The 21,048-nt window shown below is 36.1% G+C and overlaps 1 protein-coding gene across 28 annotated transcripts in view; it reads right to left on the bottom strand.

The window, feature by feature from the left end:
- MYCBP2 (MYC binding protein 2) overlaps positions 1-21,048 on the bottom strand; it is a 200,650-nt gene that overhangs the window by 114,292 nt on the left and 65,310 nt on the right. For 26 of the 28 annotated variants that reach the window (XM_055802981.1, XM_055802964.1, XM_055802966.1 and 23 more), the window contains exons 18-20: positions 15,139-15,246; positions 6,676-6,795; positions 6,128-6,209 (exon numbers count right to left, since the gene is read on the bottom strand). In XM_055802981.1, coding sequence (XP_055658956.1) covers positions 6,128-6,209; positions 6,676-6,795; positions 15,139-15,246 — 310 coding nt within the window. Of the gene's footprint in view, positions 1-6,127; positions 6,210-6,675; positions 6,796-15,138; positions 15,247-21,048 lie in introns of those variants that run through there. The other 2 variants (XM_055802974.1, XM_055802991.1) reach the window with 2 other exon arrangements.

Genomic DNA, 21,048 nt, shown 5'->3' with positions numbered 1-21,048 from the left:
GCTTATGAAAAATTTAACACATACATTAGTAACATAAGGATTTCAGTAACTGTAAAATACATTCACAATGTTCACACACTATACGGAAGCAGACTCAAGCAACATCTCACATATAAAATTAACAGAGGTTCGAAAGACTGTACCAGATATTTAAGTTTATGCCCTCTTGTTACAGGCAACCAGATTAAGTACCCTTTCTTCAGTTAAACTCAGAAATCAGCATAGAACAAAAATGGTTAATTTAATATAATTGTAGGATTCATTAATGTGACTGTAGTTACACTAATATATATCAGTGTGTATACATGTATGCATATAAAACGTGTCACAATGAACTGCAGCAGTAAAAAACCTCCACTGTGAGGATGCTGGTTAAGCACTTAAAAACCCCTCTTTGCATTATGAAGCAACTAAAGCCTTATGTGGTTGATACCCTAATACAATTACCTGGAGCAATATTGATAAGGCCATCCTGAGATCACTGTCTAGAGAATTATTACAGAAAGAGGTCTACCCACCTCAATCAGCTTCCTAATGGAGAATAAGGCATTAAAAAACCACTCTCCATCAAAGTTCTAGACTCAACACAGAACAAACCTCTCCTAACTGTCTTCCAGAAAGACCTGAAAAAAAGTCTAATCCATGTGCCTCCCAAATATGGACAGGTGTAAGAAATTAAATTTCCCATTCCAATAAAAAATATGGAAAAAATCCAAACCAATAGCATGATCAAGAAGCAAAGAAAGAAAACTTGAAGTGATGATTTAGAATAGAAATAGCAGAAAAGATAAAAAGAACAAGTATGAGATACTAAAAAAACCCTAAAGTTTTTATCTCAATCCCAACAAAGTGAACAGGAACCTAAAAGAACTATACCAGACTTTAAACCCCATAATGAATGTCTACCTAGACTTCAAATTTATTGTGGGCTTAGAAAGACTGTGAAGTTGAAGAATTTATTCCCAAATAACTCTGTTTGAGAATGTTGACCCAGAGAACAGCAGCACTATTCAAACTTACTTTTTAACACACAATTTCAAAAGTAGGTAAATGTAAAAGAAGAACAGGTTGTCTTAGACGGGAACAAAAGTGTCAACCCATGGTTACTTAGGGATTGTTTAGCAGCTGATGTGCAAAAAGATGGGTTATACACATGTTCTGATTTTGGCTGAATTGCAGGTAAAACAGAAGTCAAGAAGGAGGAAGAAGAGGCGTCATGTATTCAGCAGGGAAAGGGTAGATGAGAAGGTGTGAACACACGTAAATGTGGAACAGAAGAATGCAGCATGAAGATAGTTTAATGACCTGAAGGAGAGGGAACACAGGTATACAGAAAGAAATTACTGCTTTGTGGCGAATGTAGCTTCCAGTAGGTGATGCTAGTGGAGATGGAGAGACTGAAGGGCAGCATAAAATTTGGTAGAGCATGCACAACATAGCATTCATAAATTTAGAAGCCTTTGTTGGTCTATAGGCACACAGGTTTGGACATCAGTAAGATTATACATAGACACACAGAGCAAAGTTCAGCTGTACCAATGATGAAATATTTTAAAAACAAGAGAAATATTACATTTGCCTCTCATTAACTTTAAGGAAGCTCAAAAAGGCACCAAAGCAGAAACAGAACATAGTTAAGAACTAATCCAAAAGCATTCCTGTTAAAGGGAAATATTGTTATTACATTTTTTTCTCTCTCTCAAAATTATGATAGCTGCAGGCATGAAATTATCAATCCTATGCTTGTAAAAAAGGTGAATGTTTCATCTCTTTGATGCATAAATGCAAGCTATTATCACCAAAACTATCTATCTTTCTGTTTTGGCAATTGAATCTGTCGGCAATGTTATCTGAATGCTGTACATGATATTCCCTTGGCAGCATCAAAGCAAAAATGGACAGGCAACTTATGTAGAGAGAGGTAATATCCCCTTAAATAGCTCTTTTATTCAGATCATGCAGCTTTTGGAATGGCCAACTACAGTGTATCAGCTAAAAATATGAAGAGGAAAAAGCTTAATACATTTAACTAAATCAAAAGATTAAAGTAAAATTACAGAAAAATAGTTTTCATTTCATGAAAGGAAGAGGGATTTGGAAAAATACAGTAAGCCAGTTTGACTGATGTAAATGGAATCTAAAACCTGTTTAAGTATTTCCCTATCCCTCTGAAGCTCAACACAGAAAAGCTCAGCATAGACACTTGAGAGTCTGAGAGATTCTTTGGACAAAGTTTTGATAACCAGGGTTTCTCCATTTGAATGGCAGAAAGCAAGAAGTATTCTTTTGGGATGGAACTGAAGGACACATTGGCCTCAAACTCACAGATTCTTTGGCTTCGGGATATGACACAGGTACCTGACACAGGCCAATCGCAAAAGACCAACCTCAACTATACAGAAAGTAACCTGAGATCCCTTGGGAAAATGTATGATTGCTGAACGAAAAGCAGCAGATACACATGCATCAGCTAACTCAGGATCCTGCAGGGGGTCCAAATGCATTTTTGGCTGGCCAATCCGAAACCCTTTTCCATCCTGAAGGATAAGCATTTCTGGAATCAGGTGTGGGCTTCCAGAGCTCGCCCTGCAGTAAGGGTTGGCACGGTCGCTGTCCATGGTCCTTGCCCAGCCCACCCGGGCTGCCGGGTCCCGCACGATGTCACTGGGGGTAGCTGACCGCGGTGCTGTACAGTCCGGGTGCCAGGGGCTGTTACTGTGTAGTGGGTAAAAGGAAACCGGTAGTAACTTCTATCAGTTGCAGGCAGAGAAGGCCAGTATGGACTTAAAAAAAAGATGGCGATTTTTAGATTTTAGACGTAACTGGAAGTTTGGTGAAAAGATGTAAACAAGAACTGCACTCCACCACTGAAGTAAAATAGGCTGGCGATGCACCTAGAAACACAACCCTATCAGAGACAATGGAACATTTTTATTTTTTTTTTCCCCTCCTAGTGATATTAATAGGATACAGCCTCTACATGTTGTCTTCAAATAGAACAGCTGACTGTCCACGGAAGGTCTGCTCAATTTTCTTCAATGTTATTGTTGAACCTTCGGAAGCAAAATCACACCAGGATTGTCTTACTTCACTTGTTCCACTTTTGGAGCTTGACTGCCAGACCAGGTCCTTGCTAACACTGTGCTGAAGTCAACAGTTTGTACAAGAAATGTAGACAAATTTTGAACAAAACCAGAAGGATCCTGCAGTTTTAAGTCCCAGCTGCTTGAGAGCACCAGTATCAAACAGACCTTTGCTTACCTGAATACAAGACATGCTATTTTTCACCAAGACTAGATACTGCAAAACATTTCTTGCTTCCACTGGATTTCTATCCACCAGCATCTAATCTGAGAATGTAAGCAGAGACTGACAACATCCTTCACGTAATGAATAGCTCATCAGCATCTGCCACTGTGGATTTTACAACAGAAAGCCTATACAGATTAGCTTAATGCCTCCAGCATACTGATATGGAAAAAACAGCCTTCCAGGAACCAGATCACTTGCATTTTTAAGTGATCCTTCTGTGAATGGCTGAAGTCTTTGCTGAAGGATAAAATAACACCACCTTGTGCATATTCCTTGCTCCTCCAGACCATTTCAGTTCTGTTAACTGATTGAGAACCACATCATCCCGCTCAACTGCTGAGGTTTTTTTGCTTGTTTGCATAAAAAATAGCCCGAAGTTCATCTAGTGCATGTAATAAGCCTCACTCCTACTGAAGTAGGAGGAAGAATTTGTGGTGTTTACCATACTGTAATAGAGGAGTCCAGAATCCCCTTAATCAAGGAGAAAGACATGTCTGGTCAGGTGTGCAGAATTCAAAGTAGTTCAGCATTTTCAAGATGTTTTAAAATATAGTCTCACTACTAAAGCTTTACACTGCAACACAGAAGTCTCTGAAAGGGTAAGTCATCAATTGCTGCCCAGGAACTTCCATCATTGCTTCATCTGGCAATGAAGATGGCTCCCTCAGATGAAAATGAGAGTTCCTGCATTTTCCCTGACAGTTTTTGTTTTCATGGGCTCCCATACTAGCTAGGCTGCCTAAATATTACTTCCTTTTTTTTTTTTTTTTTTCCTTCTCTACTTTCTCTCCCAGAAACACAGTAAAGCATCCGTTACTGGATTCGGAAGATGATGGTCTTCCTGAAGTCAATACAGGCAATGTGACACACTGCATGACTGACATACCACTGACCTGGCTGGAGCTGGCCATCTGAGCACCACTGCGTCCCAACTGAGGTGGAACTCTGCATAAGGATTCCCTGTTTCCTTCTCTGAATCCCTTACTGTGAGGACAGAGGAGAGATCTCTACTTAAAGCTGGAAAAAGAAGTACATCAATGAGGAAATTATAATTTGAATGATGGTGCTAAACAGCAATATAGTACTATAGCCAGTTCTCATGCACAGGACATAGTCCAAATTTCTTCAAGGCTTTTTTCAGATACTCTAGGGTCTGTTGCAGAATGATACAAAGGTCAGTGCCAATTTGCTTGTACCTCCTCAGCTTCTAGGCCCGGTCAAGCATTATCCTTTGGCACAGGATGTTTCATGTTCTCTTCTAGGATCTCACTTGGAACTACATTTGGTCTCCATCCAGTTTCTGTCCAAATAAGCAACAGATGTGGGGTTTACTGACTGAAATTCTGAGAGATACAGCGGACAGCTCCGATGCCTTCAGAAAAGCCAAGTAACTTCATCAAAGTTGAAAATAGGAGACAGTAAGTTACCAGTACAAATGCCACTGCTGTTTGTACCTCTTCAGCCTTTAAGACAGAAATTTGCTTTATTCTAGTAGTGATTGAATTGCCAGCTAAAGCAGCTGTAGCTTGGAACAAGTATCCAAGAACTTCAAGGAATGAAAAACAGAGTACTCATCCGTGATATGGCTCCACCATAGGCAGAAACGCAGACTGCATTCACTAGTCCAATGCAAACTGACTACAGGTAATCTCCAGTTTAGAGACTACCATTAGGCACAAATATTTTCAATACAAAGTAAAACTTCCAGTAAATTTTCTTCCTTCCTTCCTTCCCTCTCCCCGTTTTGTTTAGTGAATCCAATGAAAGTTTTAAGATGATGAAGATTTCTTCAGAAACTTGACAAAAGAAATGATTTGGAAGTCTCCAAAGGGATTAGAAGGATTGAGGTTCAGTAATTTTGATCTACTGCTACAAGAGAAATGACAGAACTGAAGACAGGTCACGGATGCTTCACACTGTGTGCCTTTTATAAGGATAATGGGCATTACTGAACATACACAAAGCCTCAACGATTCCTACTATTCAATATCCTGTCTTACATGTTATATGGTATATGTATGTGCCCAAAGAATAACATTTCCTTTTATGGCAGGACACCCATTTTTTACTTTAGTGAGTATGTAAGATACTAAGAATGAGACACTAAGGGTGAGATTGAGCTTCACATTAAAGACACCTATATTTAATTATCTATGCTTTCACTGTAGTCAGTGGAGATCGAGCCCATGAAGTTTACACAGTTACTGAGAATACCTAAAGTAAATAAGGAGTGGGTGGTTAGTTAAATAGCTTTCCACACTGTTGACTTCTCTATTTCCATTGACCGCAAGGAAAGCACATATCTCTCATGCTGACACCCAAAATAAATGTCTACAAAATGCAGTTGAGACCCAAATTTAAAGACTTAATTTTGGAGATTAATAATAAACAAAAATGAGATTTTATTGTAACTGAACTACTGTCAATTATGTAACAGAAACAGGTTAACCTAGGTTTAAACATCGTACTATTTGCATTACTGCTTATGTAGTATATTACAGAAATAATGAAATCTTAATGAGATTTCAATGTCATTCTCTCATATATGTAGGGAGAATTGAAGAAACGAAACCTTCTCAAAGCTACGCTAATAACTATGCACAGAAGCCTTCATGTATTAAACAAATTACTTAAAAAGTACAACAGTATTGTTACTGTATCTATATACATGGGTTATGGGGGATAAGAGCTTATCAACTTTATTTGGACAATATCCAAGTTTTCACACTTGCTAGCTACAGAGAAACAGAAATTTAGCCACTTTTTATGCAGCAGTACAGCAATACACAATCACATCCTTTAATTACCAGCTCACCTGGAATTAACATCACCATGTCCAAGTTGCCCATGCTGCCCATATCCAAATGTGTAAACATCACCATTCTCCATCAAAACCACTGAAAAACAAATGAAAAATGTTTCTGACGTATGCACATGTTAACATGGTACTGCACCAGTACTGGTTAGCCTTTCTGACCAGCACAGTTAACTATCCCTATTGAAACACTAAGAGATTTGTGTGGGATTCCACAACCCATCACAGCCAGCATCTCTACGCAGGGCTATGCCATGCCATGCAGATGTTTTCAAATGACAAAAATTGCTTAAAAGCTCTATTGTAACTCAATATGATACTTGATGATACTTTATGAATACATGATAATCCTTTTCACTATTGAAGGACAGTGTAGTAGGCTACAAAAATAATACCACACTCTTTTCAACCTTGAACACTCCCATCTACATCCTTAAAGAAAATTAAATAAAAAGCAGGGAAAACACATATGACAACATTAAAATAACCCCCCAAAATCATCAACAAAAATTCTATGCTATAATTAACATTGATTTATTTGTTTTTACCTGAATGGTGAAATCCACAACTGACTTGTACAGCCCGCAGTTCACAGTCAAACCGGACAGCCCCTGGTGGATAGGTTGTGATTTTGCTGGCATCCTTCTCACCTCTTTCTCCACTTCCGTCTATAAACAAAACTTACAATTACATCCCATGTTTTCTAGAAGAGTTATATTAGAAGAATGAATAGAACAAGAATAGTAAATAACTCCCCACCCCACCATCTGTAAGGCAACAGAAAGAACTCACAGAATAGTATGACAGACAGCTCAAAACGTGGCATCAAAGTAGATGTGAAAGATGACAGAAACTCTGTTTCTAAACCACCTACTACAAAGTTACACACTGGAAAATATCACATCCTTTAAAGCAGAGTCTCTCAAAGGGCAGACAAAAATGACTAGCAAGACAGGAAATTCAAATATCTGCAGAATTTAGCTTAATAACCATCACTTGTGTTCTTTATTAAGTAGCATTATGAAGTAGACAGAAAGCACTGTAGTTAAACTCAATAGGCATAGCCTGGTCTGTTTTTTCCAATTACTACTTGTTAAGGATTTTACTTTACTCCAACTTGGCCATATAGCCCTTGTTTTACATAACTTACAATTAGTTATGCAGCTCATTTCTATCAATGCCAACATATTCACTACGAGGATGTCTGTTTTCTCTCTGTTTAAGATGAATTTTGAGACATTTTTTCTGTCATTTCTTTTAGTATGACATGCACTGTTGGTTCCTAAAGTCAAACTGCCCTCACATCAGAGAAAAGCACTGAAGTGTCAAATAAGTGCATTATTAGTAAACTTCTTGAAAGCCACTGTCTTCTCCAGAAATTAGAACGTTTATGTCATCCAACAATTTCACTGTAATTAAACTATGTGGTCACAGGGTTGCAAAGGAAGGTGGTTTCTTTAGCAGGAAACCAACATGACAGAGAAAAAGACAATATGCTCATCACCGTTAAAGCACCTATACTTGTGTAGAAAGGGGGCAATGAAAGCTCTAAAGAAAGTGCATCTTCACAATGAAAAATTTCATATATAACTTCAGTCACACTGTCTCTTGCATAAAGAAGTGAAAATACATGACGTGAAAAATAACTGCACAAAGTAGATTCCACATTAATTTTGTGCTAATTCTGACCACTTACTGTTTATTAACAAAATTGATACAGGGAAACAATTGCTGCTCAAAGCATTCAAGGTGCTGTTAATTTAGATCTATATTTATAATTTCTACACGTTTCCCTGTAGTGTAATGGTGAATAATCATTAGTGGAAGTCTGAACTCTGAGCATTCATTATTCACTATCTGCAGCATAGCACTTAAGAGACTTAAAAAACTTTAAAAATATAATTCTGGCTTTATACATATTACTCAAACTTCCTTTCCTTTTTAATGCATGGAAACTGCTGATAAAGTCATTTCAATATTTTTATTATAAACCAGTTTTAAAAAAATCTTCCTGTTTTGGAAATAAAGCTGTTTTCTAGTGATGACTGAGTACAGTAATTATATGAATCTCCATGTAGTTTCCATCTGTAAAGGAACATTGTGTATTAAGTAATGCTTTTGAAGAATTAGGTTTAATAGCATAGGTAGAGTATCCCTTTCAAACTGTAGGTGCCCTTCATCAAAAAGAATTACACTTGCACTACATGTTGGATATGCGTGAAATGGAGACATGGTAAAGGAATTGTCTGGCTCTCAGAACTGCCATGGGATTTTTGAGGGTTTTCCGACATTAGGTTTTCTAATGTGTGTGTACTACGAGACCACACACACATTAGAAGAAATGTTTCTGAAGGTCTGTCTGCAGCTTTTTTTGTACTAACAACAAAATCAAAGCAACAGAACCACTATTTAACAACAACAAAACCCCTTGAAAATACAGTTCTGCCTTAACAGGCTTCTAGTATTTTAGTTAACAATTTGGCTATTTCTCAAATGCAGTACCTTTGAACTTTTTATGCCTACATTTGCATTGATCTCTACAAGCGAAAGGAATCAAGAGATAGTTCTAAGGGCTAATACTGCCACTAGAATTATTTACTCAGCAAGCAGCCTATTCACTGCTTCCCTCTTTCACATAAGCTTTTTGGACAGAAGCAGAAAAAAGCTAATTGTTCTGGAAGTCTACCTGTGGTCCCTTGTCACCCTTCCTGCCTCAGTCATTGAGAACTGTAATGAAAAATGTAAGCTCTCCCACTGTGCAAACACACTTGAACAGTCATCTGCCAGGAATGCACACATCTGCTAAGTATGTCTTGTGGCTGCATGCACTTCCTAGAATGAAATGAACTCAACACACAGCAACCACGTCACCTATGCACCATCATATTAACAAAATACAGCAGTTGTATTCTGGTCACGTAATGGCATCATATCAAGTGATCTGCAGGTACCTGAACAGGTACATGTGCATTCCCTGCTTCATCATAAGAAAAACATACTGGTCATAAGTGCTTCAACAACTACTAGTAAATAGTTGAGGACTGCTGTTTTCACAAATGATAAATATGTGATACTGTTTTTTTAAAAAAAGATTATTCTAGATATATCCCCTTTTTTTCTGAAGTTGCAAATGAAAGCATAGCATCATATTACCCTTAAGGAAACACAAAATACTATTGTGCAAGATGTAAAGACAAGTACACTCACATGAAATACATTTTGCAATTCCTTATCTGAGAAATAAATCTATTTTAAATGAAAAAGATTTACAGAGTTGGCATTTTCAAATTTCAAAGTAACTTCTCAAGCTTTTAAGAATGCAGGAATGGAAGCAACTGTCTTTCATACATATCCTTGCTTAAGTGTGAAATTTGCAAACAAAATGGAACTCCTCTCAGCCTTCTTTCATGGTTAGTAATGGTCTCATGAGTTTTGAATCAGCTGGATCTTCAACTTGATAAACACTCTAAATTAATTTATGTGTGCGAAGTGTAAAACCCTCGTCACTAAAAAAAGTAAGATTCAGCTAGCATTGTTTAGGGGGAAAAAAATTCTTTTGACTAAAATATACAAAGCTAAATAGAATATCACTACTTCCTTTTACAGCAATACTAATGGGCTATACTGCTTATCTGTATACTCCATCACATGGCCAATGCATACCACATTTTTCTAGCAGCACTGGCCAGGAGAACAAAGCTCTACAAGCTCTTACAATTAGAGATAAGGCTGCAAATAAACTGGGTCATCCCCTTTCCTTTCCCTACTTTCCCAGAGTCAAAATTTTTTTAGGTACGAGGGTGAAAGGTAGATGCAGAAAGCTTATTTGCACGTGTCTCAAGGAACAATTGCAGAACTATGGAGATACATGCTTTTTTTTCTTACAAACAATTGTGAACGTATTCATTTCATTAAAAGTAGTGTCAAAACAGCTGTTCCTAAAACGGAAGCATAAAAAGACTACTGAAGCAGAAACTCTTCTGGCTGAATGAATGGAATCTTGTAAGCAGAGCAAGTTAATACTTCAAATGTTACCCAACTGGACTCCCACTAATCAAAAAGTTTGACTCTTCCATCTCTCTGAGATAGAAGACAGCACCAAGCAAAAACTCCAAAATGTTTCCTGCTGTCAACACTGGGGGTTGGTCTCCATGAACCACTTCACAATCATGGGTTTTCATCTTGGTTATCTAGTACAGTTGGGGAAGGAAAGTGGAATAATTGGAAATACAACAATTAACCGCTCCCCACCACTCCACTTTCCTTAGAAAATTCTTTAACTCCTGAAGACAATTTTTTCCTTCTGTGGAACATGGTCAAAAGTTCTCTTGGCTGATATTACTAGCACAAAAAAAAGCCGCTTTCCAGAAATGAAGAAAAAAGCTCCTTCAATCCTAACAGCAAAGGAAATCATAAGCTACAAATGAGAGTTCCGCTGGCAAAAAACCCAAATCCAAACCAACACTGTTACAGAATTGCATCTCGGACCCTTGGTGCAGACTTGAGGAAAAACCTTTTATTAGTGTTCCTCAGCTGGTGATGAACTTCTTTTTCTGTGATGAGATTTTTTTTTTTTTTTTGTCACTGACCATCTCTGCAGGAGGGAAAGGTGTTTCTAAAGATATTAAATGCATTTCTTCTCCCCACAGATGAAAAGCCTAATGCAGTATGACCGTAGACAAAAATTCTTAGAATAATTGTCTTTTTAGACCACATCATTTGCCAACAAATCTTCGTTCAGTTCAGCAGTGATTACCCAAATAAAGCGTATCAGACAAGTTACTGGTTAGTATTTGTGACGTTCAACCCTCACAGGATTTTCTGAATGCCTTTAGTATCATCTATAGGCTTTATAAACATTTTATAAACATTTATAAACCAGTTTATTACTTGAACAAATCAGCCTATGGCTGCAGAAACCTACTTCTGGCTGTGAAAATCATCTGTCATATGAGGGCAGAAAAAAAAGTAAGCCTGTTGGATGACTGAGAGGTTAATAAAGCGTTTACTTGACATATAGGTGACATTCGATATGCTGAATCACAAGTGTGTAACACTTAGGATAATGTGACCAAAAACTTGTATTCTTATTACAAACAGTAATAACTGTGTCCTGAATTTCTGTACCAGTATTGGCTTACCTGTTCAGCTCAGCCAAAAAGTAAATGCAAACAGGAATTTACCAGCCAAGTAAATTATTCCATAATCTGACCTGAATGCAAGTAAAACTGCAATACTGAGCAATGGCAAAACACATCCATGTTCTCCATGTACTTATTTTTCTATGCTATATGAATACAACAAAAAGAGAAGCGTATTTGACTGAATGTGAGTTCTTGGCTATTTTCTGTGATCCAGATAGCTGCCAAATAGAAATGTATGTTTTGGAGGAGTAGAAAGATCTGCCTGTATCCTTTTTCCAGCAGAGGACAGAAACCAGGAAAGCTGCTTTCAATGTTGTCTTCCCAGATTAGGTATTCAGCTTTAATTCACAGGCGGACGAAAAGGCATACATTTATGAGTTACCTTATTCTGGTATGGTATGACAGATGATAAGGCAGTCTGAATGGAGAGACATAACTAATAGTAGCAGAAAAGTTACAAAGAAAGTAAAGTTTTTCATTAATAATTGTTATTAACAAATAAATATTTCTTGTCATGATAACATATGACTCAAATTCCAAGAAAGTTCTCATCTAAATTTCTCCTTATTGATGGCAGCATGTAAAAACCTTGCAAAGAAAAAGTGGCTCTGAAACATTTTTGGTGCAACTTTTATCTTCTTAAGCAAAGTGCAAAAAGTCTTAAGCAACACGTGTTTTGAACTTCTTTAGGAACACTTAGCACACAAAAACAAGTCTACCAGGTTATAGAAATGTCAATATGGAACATATAAAGACTCCAGTATCATTCATTTCTATTATGTCTTAGATGTAGATTTTTCAGTCAGCTGTTTTTCTCCAATGAGTGCTTTAAACTACTTTATCCTTCAGACAACTATTTTACAGTTAAAAAATAAGTTACAAGTAAATTCTCTTGAACACCTGATAATTTTGTATTAGAATTTGAAAAACGGTTGTTATATAGCTTGTTCCATCTTCAGCTCCATCTAGCCTTTGACCTTTTGAGGATATTTGGTTTCATACAGTTTGGAATATTTTTTTCGTTGCCACTATTCACAAATACAGGAAACAAGTGGCATTTGCTTGCAGAATCTTAAGTGACTCAATTAACTTACTTTGTTTTTATTGCTACTCAGTTAATTTCTAGAGTTGTGAAAATTCTAGACTTTCAATAATCTTTTTTTTTTCTCAGATTCCCAGTGACGAAGTCCACAGGGACTGGAGATGCAGATTGGGAACTCAGTACCTCATTAAAGAATGAGGATGAAGCACAGGCTCATTTTTCTTCTTAGTGTCAAAGCATTCCATGAATGCCAAGAAGGTGGTACCTACTCTTTTCTATTTATACTTGCGATAGAGACACATAGACCAAAAAGATTATGATTATGCTTAATATGCATTTTTTGTAATAACAAGGATCTTGATACACAGACCCTATAAATGTGAAATGAATAGGTTACAATGGCAAGCTTTGCAGAAAACGAGCATTTTGATGAAGGAGTTTTCAATTGGACAATTCAACAGAAGAATTCCACAAGTGGAAAACAATGTTGATTTGATAATATCTACAAGTACATATCAAATACACTTTTAAAATTAGGTCATAATTGTGAGTTCTGAAGAAGCTGTTCACATTCAAGCTTAAATATCATTATCAAGAGAGGTTCTTCAGCTGCAAATGGAGAAGCAGGAACAGGTACCAGCAAGTTTAGTACTGGCCTCATCAATACGACCACTTGATATAAAGTTTCCTTGCCTGAAGATCTTGAAGGTCTGGTTGGTGTGAAGAGTTACAAGACTACTTGAGCAGAAAGATCTGAAGTAAGAATGCCAGTTTGGAAAGCATCATATTCAAAGGTAAACCAAAAGAATGTGCTGATTTCAATGTTACTGTCCTTCTACTGAAGTCAACATCCCTGCCTCAGATTGCCTGATTGTTGCTTTTACATTCTATGCATAGTAAAAGAGGCATGCCTTTTAAGGTGAGGTATACTACTTATCTTTTTCAAGATTCCCACCTTTCCTACTACTTTGATAACAGCCCACTTCACCAGTTTTCCGTTTTCCCTTGGAAGCTCTTCCAGAAGTTAAGGGGCATTTCTAGTTTCTAGTGGAATGTATGGTTGTCTTTTGAGAAACAATCTTCTGAGGCAGAGACAGGCCTCAAAGTTTACTGTAAAGATGTTACAACCTTCCTTAGCTATTTAGCATGAGCCACAAAAGAACTAAAATAAACTGAATGTTTCTTCACATATACCCTTCCTCAAGGAAAAATAAATATTCAGTTCTACAGGGCTTATCTGACAAAATCTTTCAGCAAAATACAGACCTTCGCACTGTTCTTACAACTCTGAGAAGCCATGTAAACCTCAAACTGACACTAATGAGTATACCTCTTGTAAGGAGATACTTGAGCTGAAGTGAGCTCCAACTACTACCACATGCTGGAAAAGTACAGATGTAGGCAGGATGATCATACTCCTTTATGCACTCGCCCATGAGGTCAAGGCTTGCAAGCAGTACAACTAGCAGTAGTATCCAGCTCAAGAATACTGGTCACCAATGAGTATTGTCGTTGACAGCGTTCAGGTTCTGTATGTTTTGTCTTTCAGCATGCAATCTCTCCCAGGGAGATTATGATAGGTTATTCTATTTAATCTATCATGATTTAAAGCACAGATAATATCTTTTCCAAACAGATTGAATATATGTTACGCAAATACAAAGGACCAGATTCTGCTTTCATTTCCATAAAATACTTAAGATGATTTCATGATCCAGCATGTTCGTAACTAGGTAGGCCTATCACTCACACACTGATATTGCATCCATAAAGGCTTCAAACTGTCATACCATTTGTTTGCACACATGCCAAATACTATCACTAACTTCCATTAATTCAACCTAAATGCCATTTTAACAATTCATATTTAGCTATTCATTAGAAAATAGGTGAAATGTTCCGGGCCCTCACCATTTTATGAGCTTTCTACTTACTTTGATCAGGTCTGTAATCTACATTCTATATATTTTTATAGGTAAATACATATGTACAGACACATTTATATAAAGATATATATAGAATCTATGATCAGATTTGATACAGCTCAATTTTAATAAATTTAGCTGAAATTTTTAGTAATACCCTATCTCTTCCTAGAAAAAAGAAATCACTTATATCTGAACAAATTACACATTTAGAAATTCAAGGTATAATGAATTGGCTTTCCAGACATACAAAACCATCAGAAATATCAAAGATACCTCCTAACTTACATTCTGCAAAAAATGTTTAACTCAAGAATATTGCAGCATAAAACCTGTACTTTTGATTTGTATTTCCCCTATTCAAAGCTAGTAAAAAAAAAGGTGTTGATTACATTGGTTTAAATATTTCATTTCTAAAAAAGCCTTGTTAAAAGATAACATACCTATGAAAATTTTTATGCTAGAATTAACAAGTCTGGAATTGATATGTTAAAGCAATCACCCCAGATATACAACACAAAGGTTCAAAAAAAACCCACAAATGCAATGCAACAGTCTGAGTTGCTGGAAGGTGTTAAAGTTTCCTAGGGTAAAATTAAAGAGCCTTAGGAAGGAGACAGTGTTAGAAATGAGAAAAGACATACAGAAAGACAATGCATGTTTCATAAAAAAAAAACCCAAAAAACCACAAAGATGATGCAGACTACCAAATGTTTACACTGTAAAAAAAAAGGTTAACATTTAAATGTGTTTTCTTTCTCCTCAGGTAACAAGATACTAACAAGAAGAAAGGCAGAACCCATTTTGTGCAGTTCTTTGAAAAGACAGATTCAGTGCATGGAAGAAGTGACTGGGAAGATGGGCTTATTTCCACCCTAGCCAATAACGAAGACCAAATACCTTTGTGCTTGTCCCGTTTATGCTTTAGCTGTGCTGGATGGGGTCTGATTCTGGCTAGAGCCTGTTCTCGATGGTTCATAAAAATAGGACCAGGAAATACAAGGGGGCCTGAGGAGAAACATTTTGCACATGCATAGGAAAGCTCACAAAAAAGGAAACAGTGTGTTAAACAAAATTCAAATTAAAAACAATGAAAAAAATAATAATAATTATATAATTTTGTTTTCCTAAATTCAAAAGACCCTAAATAAGAAAGTTGCCATTTCTTGATAATAAGACCAAAATATTATGCAAAGAAACAATAAATATCCCATAGTGACAGTTTTACCTAAAATTGTAAGTATGCAACTACACTCCAAGCAATGGAAACAGAACAGGCTTGCACTGGAGTAAAATTTGATTGCCAGTATCCATTACTGTCTTTAATAGTTAAAAAGATTAATTATCAAGCTTTACATCCTACAATATTACATTCAAAATACTAATTTGAAACAGTATCATCATATCAATGCTGAATTTAAAAAACATAACGATCCAACTGTTTGTAATTACCATAATTAAAATGCCGAGTTCTCACAAAGAAAACAGCTACCCAAAACCACTTGTTCCATGGAAAATTATGCAAATCATATGACTTTTTTGAAATCTATTTTTAAAATATTTCCCATCTATGTAAAGATCTTCAAGAGAAGATTTGTATTTGAAGAAAGCAATGATTTATGTATTTAAAATTTTCTCCAGGCTACCTTTTCTATTTAAAATCTAGAACCAAGCAGTGCTGTATCAAGTTTAATTAAGGCTGATTATATGTAGATCATGGACCAGCAATTTGTTCCTTGAATCTGTATTTTTCCTCCATTTTCAAGGTTAAGCATGCCACCAAGAATTTCTTCGGAGGCATCTTTCTTCCAGAAGTCTCACTTTCAATGGAAACCATGAACCAGGAGCAGCTACTTCTGCCAAGTGCTATTCCATGGGTTCCCAGACCCAGTCCTTTCATGGATTAAAACAAAAAACAAACAGACAAACAAAAAAGCCCAAACCAACCAGAAAACCCAATATAAAACCCCAAAAAACTCCCACAACCCAAAACCCCAAATTAGGCTTTATGTCATGTTATAAACAGCTTTGAAACCTTGAAAACAAGTATCCCTCCTCTTTCCCCAAAATCATTATTGATACTCCACTTCCTCAGCTGAACTTTATTAACAAATTCATGTAGGCTACTTCTCATAAATGCCCATTCTCTTAGGTTTCCTGCTGTCAGCTTTAGACCACTAGTTCCTTCAACTTATAGTAGACAGTATGGAAAGAAATTTAAGTGGAAGTCAGGCCAATTCTGCCTAGCTTTAGAGCCTTCAGATGAAGAAACTTGCCTTCACACACAGAAGTTCACAAATTTTAGCATTAACTTAAAAAACAAAATTAAAAATGGCCCCAAAAACTCATTAATCATGTATGTTTCTACACACAGCATAGATATTTTGTTTGGTTCTGTTGTATTTCTCTGGACTCTCTTAATCCCATATAGGTCCCCTTGTTAATTAAGAACTCCTGGCAATCAAGGATCATCATTTGCTTTTTCTTTATCTTCATCTTTCAGGTTTTCCCTTTAGCTGTTTTACTATTGCTCTCAGTTTTCAGCCTCCTCTCAGCTGAAGCTTCCATTTAATAGATACATTTTTGGTAAAGACTACTTTCTGCCTGTCCACTTGCTGTTTTTAATATCCTACTTCCCAGAGTTTAGACTTACACAAAAAATTATACCACACTTTCCCTCTTTCCAAGTTGGAGGAGAGATACTAAGGAGTATACTGAGGCAGACCAGGAAAAGGCAAGAAAGGAGAGAGACACAAATAACAAGCAGATTATGAAAGCTAAAGATGTTTGAAGGACAAAAGATATAGAGGGAAGCTGGATGAAGAACAGGAGAAAATAATAAAAATAAATAATAATAATAAAAAAAAAAAACACGAAAAAACTTGCTTACTGAGAAGTTCCTGTTGAAATTAAAAGCCTGAGAAATAGAGAATGGACAGGATAATATGACAAAAGCAAAAGTGAAACTCAGATTAGAAAAGTTGTAAAGACAGATGCAAGGACTGCAAAGAGTACAGCATGAAGTGTGTAGATCTAAGATATTTGTGGGAGATCAAACATAAGAAGTGATCTCTAGATAACTTAGGCAAACAATTCAGAAGTTATAGAAAATGCCTGCACAACAAACAGATCAGGGGATGAGAGACAGCTCTGAAAGCAGCCTTTGGCATTTTAGCGCTCAGAGCAAAGATGGCAAAAGCATAAGAGAATTTCAGGAGGACAGAAGGAAATTAAGTACGTCAGGGTGAGTAAAAGAAATACAGGATATCTGGAAGACAGAGAATATCTAGGAAGCAGGAAATGCTGTCAGCTGCCAGCTCCAGCATTGTGCTCGCACACAGATGCCTTTAGTTGCCAAGCCACTCATGAATTACACTCCCCTGGTCTAGATGACATTTCTGTAGCAGTATCTGACTTTCTGACCAAAGCAGGATTTATCTTTGTCTCTGGATATTCCTATATACGCTACATTCCCACCTATTATGGAAAGAACCTGAATCCAAAAGAAAGCTTTATGCAATATATATCAATTTCATAGTAATTTATATCCAATCCATGTAACACAAGTCTGTCATTCTCTTTGGCTTTTTATACATGCTAAATCTGTAACATGATCATAATGTAATAAATATCTACAATTCAACTACATTGCAATGCATGTTTAGTCATGCACTGGGAAAATGTAAAGTACCTCCTCTCTCTCCAAAATACCACCACAGGAAACAACACATTAGAACAATTCACATAGACCATATCTGCTCTCTGCTTACATCTGAGGTTGCCTATATAAAGGGAGCAGAGTTTAGGTACTATGAATTATTCTGGTGGAACAACTCAGCCATGCTTTGGACATTTCCTTTATTTTGTTAAAAAATGCCTAAAGAGCATAATTTGAAAAACTCTTCTAGAAGCCTCTAACATAGATCTACATGGGGAATAACAACCTATCGCTATTCTTAGTTATTTTAGTAGCTCAAGTTAAAGAGATAAGCAAACGAGAGTCACTGTTAGACTGTAGTGCTGTTATTTTAAAGGAATTGCTATATAATGTAAAATGACATTCACTCTCTCCCTTTATTCTTTATAGAATGCTTTCCCATAGTTAACCTGAGAGGTTAAACATCCATAGCCTAGGAAATGTCAAGATTAGCTTTTTTTTCTCGGTCCTGCAGGATCCAGGCCTTTTAAAATGGACTTTGTCTGGCAGTGAATTAAGAGCATGAAGGAAAAAAATGCTTACCTACAAAAATAATTTAATATTCTAGAAAATTACAATGGATTTATTAAATAATGCAGTGGACTACAGGAAAATGTACACAATTACTATCATCCTGCATGCATTGCTTTTGCATTCTTGGCTGTCTAAGCACTTAGGCAAAACTATCTAAGAGCTTACTGTTTGATTTGACATTTTGATTTTTTCTAGTAACTTTCCCTAAATAAACGCTATTCAGCAAGCTGTGATTACAGAATACTGAAATCTATGATCTCAAATGGTGATTTCTACATCAGTGCACTGAATTTAGCAGGCTACCTGAAAAAATAGTACACGACCACAAAACTGAAGATCATATCATGAAGAAGAACACACATGAGCAGCGTAACTTAAGGTTGCACAGGGAAGTCCTAGGTTGGATGGTACTTTCTGTTGTAAAAACCTACTTTTTGGCTTCTGGAATACTTGTAAGAAATATTCACAGACAATGTCACTGTGCTGTGCAGGCACTAAGGTTAATTGCAGTTTGCTTAATTTGTTCAAAACAATGAAAATAAAACCAGGACACATGCCTCTTCCTGTGTTTTTAAAACTCTTTTCTATTGACACTTAAAAATTGTACAAATCAGACATGAAACAAAAATTTTTAGGGCTTCTTATAGGGGGAAAAGGAGATGCAGGCTAGCCAAAGGGCAATTTGGGGATGATAGAGAATGGGATGGAAATAATGATTTATGATAATCTTAACTTTGACACCTCTTCCCTTCTGAATACTTGACTTTATATTGTTAAATAAATGTGAAAGATGTATTTCTGTATATAAACACATAAGGTAACTTAAAACAGTAACTATAAACCAGAACTGTTCTCATTGAGTCTACTGCAAATCTGAGTTCTGAAACTATAATATAAATACCTCTACTTTAAAAATCAATTTTATTAACAATAATCACCTCTTTCAGACAATAATCACAAACTCAAGTACAACAATGTAATTTCACAGAACCATACCTACTGGTCATTAAGGACAAAAACCTACAGCCTTCTCTTGAAAGCATTCTTAAACAGAAAGTCATGTATGGGTCTGAGATTGTTTTGTTTCAAGTAGAAAGATTTGATTTTTTTTGGTTTGTTTAAAGAACTTTGAAACAAATATAACCTCCAGGTCCTGAAAGCAACAAAATAAATATGTAACTAAACTATAAAAAGAAGCTGTGCTAATATTTAATGAAAAAGACTGTATTTGAATAGATAGTTCTGCTGTATATTTAGGTATATGTTCAGCAACGAACAAAGAATAGTGTTACTGACAAACTGATTCCAAGCCCATAGTGGCTTGGACAGATGTTAAACACTTTTATATATTACTCAACCTACTATGGTAAAACTGAACTAACCGAATCAGTTACACTTCAGAAAAATCAAAAATTGCCCAAATATACGCAGACTCAGATAACATTGTCTCAAAACACAGCAGCTTTCACTAAAATCAATCAATCTCCTGTGGGTTCTTTTGTTGTTCAAAATAGAATAAGATTGATGGAAAATAATTTTCCTGTTCTCTAAGGGCATCAAAAGCTAAAACTTGGTTAATTACACACCAAATCTCTATCTCTGTAATGATCATCTAAAAGTAGGTTTTTACATCATAGGCTGAGAAAGAGAAGTAGTGAAATACCAGTGAAGCACAAGACCATTTATTATCACCATAGTAAGAGCTATGTCTGTGTTTTTTTAGCTTATTAGGTAAATGTATTTTGTTTAAAAAGCTATTTTCAAATTCTTGCAGCTTTCTGAAAAAAAAATTTACCTTTAAGCAGTAAGTTAAAATATTTGACTACTTCTAAATTCTAAAGTGAAACATCCATCAATAATTATGTAGAGGTATTATGATATAGCATAGACGCTGTGATGAATACAGCTGGCTTTATTTCTCAAAAGGTCATACACCACACTGAAAAATGTGGAATTGATTTTGAGCCTTCTTCACTGCTCTTGTCAAGCCTTTAAGCTAGAAGCAGAAAGGAGCAGCTGGAAGAAGTAGTTCTACCACTACCACAGAAAAGAAGCAAAACTGGTCACCTGAACACACTGTACTTTATGAACTGGAAAGAGTAAAGAAATATAACCAATATCAAGAAACTCTTAAGTTCTTTGAAATAATAGATTTATTATCCCAAACTGAAAAATATTTTCCACAGTTAATTTTAAGAATCTAATATTGATCCTAATATGGATCTAACTAAGGATCAAATATTTAAGGATCAAACCATTCTATGATTCTTGACTCTCAAAAACTATACATGCTTTGTTTCTTACTGATCTGGCATAAAAGAACAAAAGCCACACATTAAAACACTACAACCCAGAAATCATAAACCTGACAAAAAACCCACTGTGTACCTGAAGGAAAGACCCTAACAGAGCTAGTCTGGCCTTTAACTGACTGAGCAATGCTTTCAGAGAAGTAAAAGGTTGGAATCTTTCTTTGGATCTCTAAATAGCTATTTCATTAATAAGGATTTGTTCAGTTACATATGCACAAATACTAGAACTTTTTGAGTAAACTAAGCAGTCTGCCTATTCTTTTTAGC

Source organism: Falco peregrinus, chromosome 4, assembly GCF_023634155.1.
Source record: "Falco peregrinus isolate bFalPer1 chromosome 4, bFalPer1.pri, whole genome shotgun sequence".
Classification (NCBI taxonomy): domain Eukaryota; kingdom Metazoa; phylum Chordata; class Aves; order Falconiformes; family Falconidae; genus Falco; species Falco peregrinus.
The sequence above is the reverse complement of the archived record's forward strand: the minus strand, read 5'-3'. Positions and strand labels throughout refer to the sequence as shown.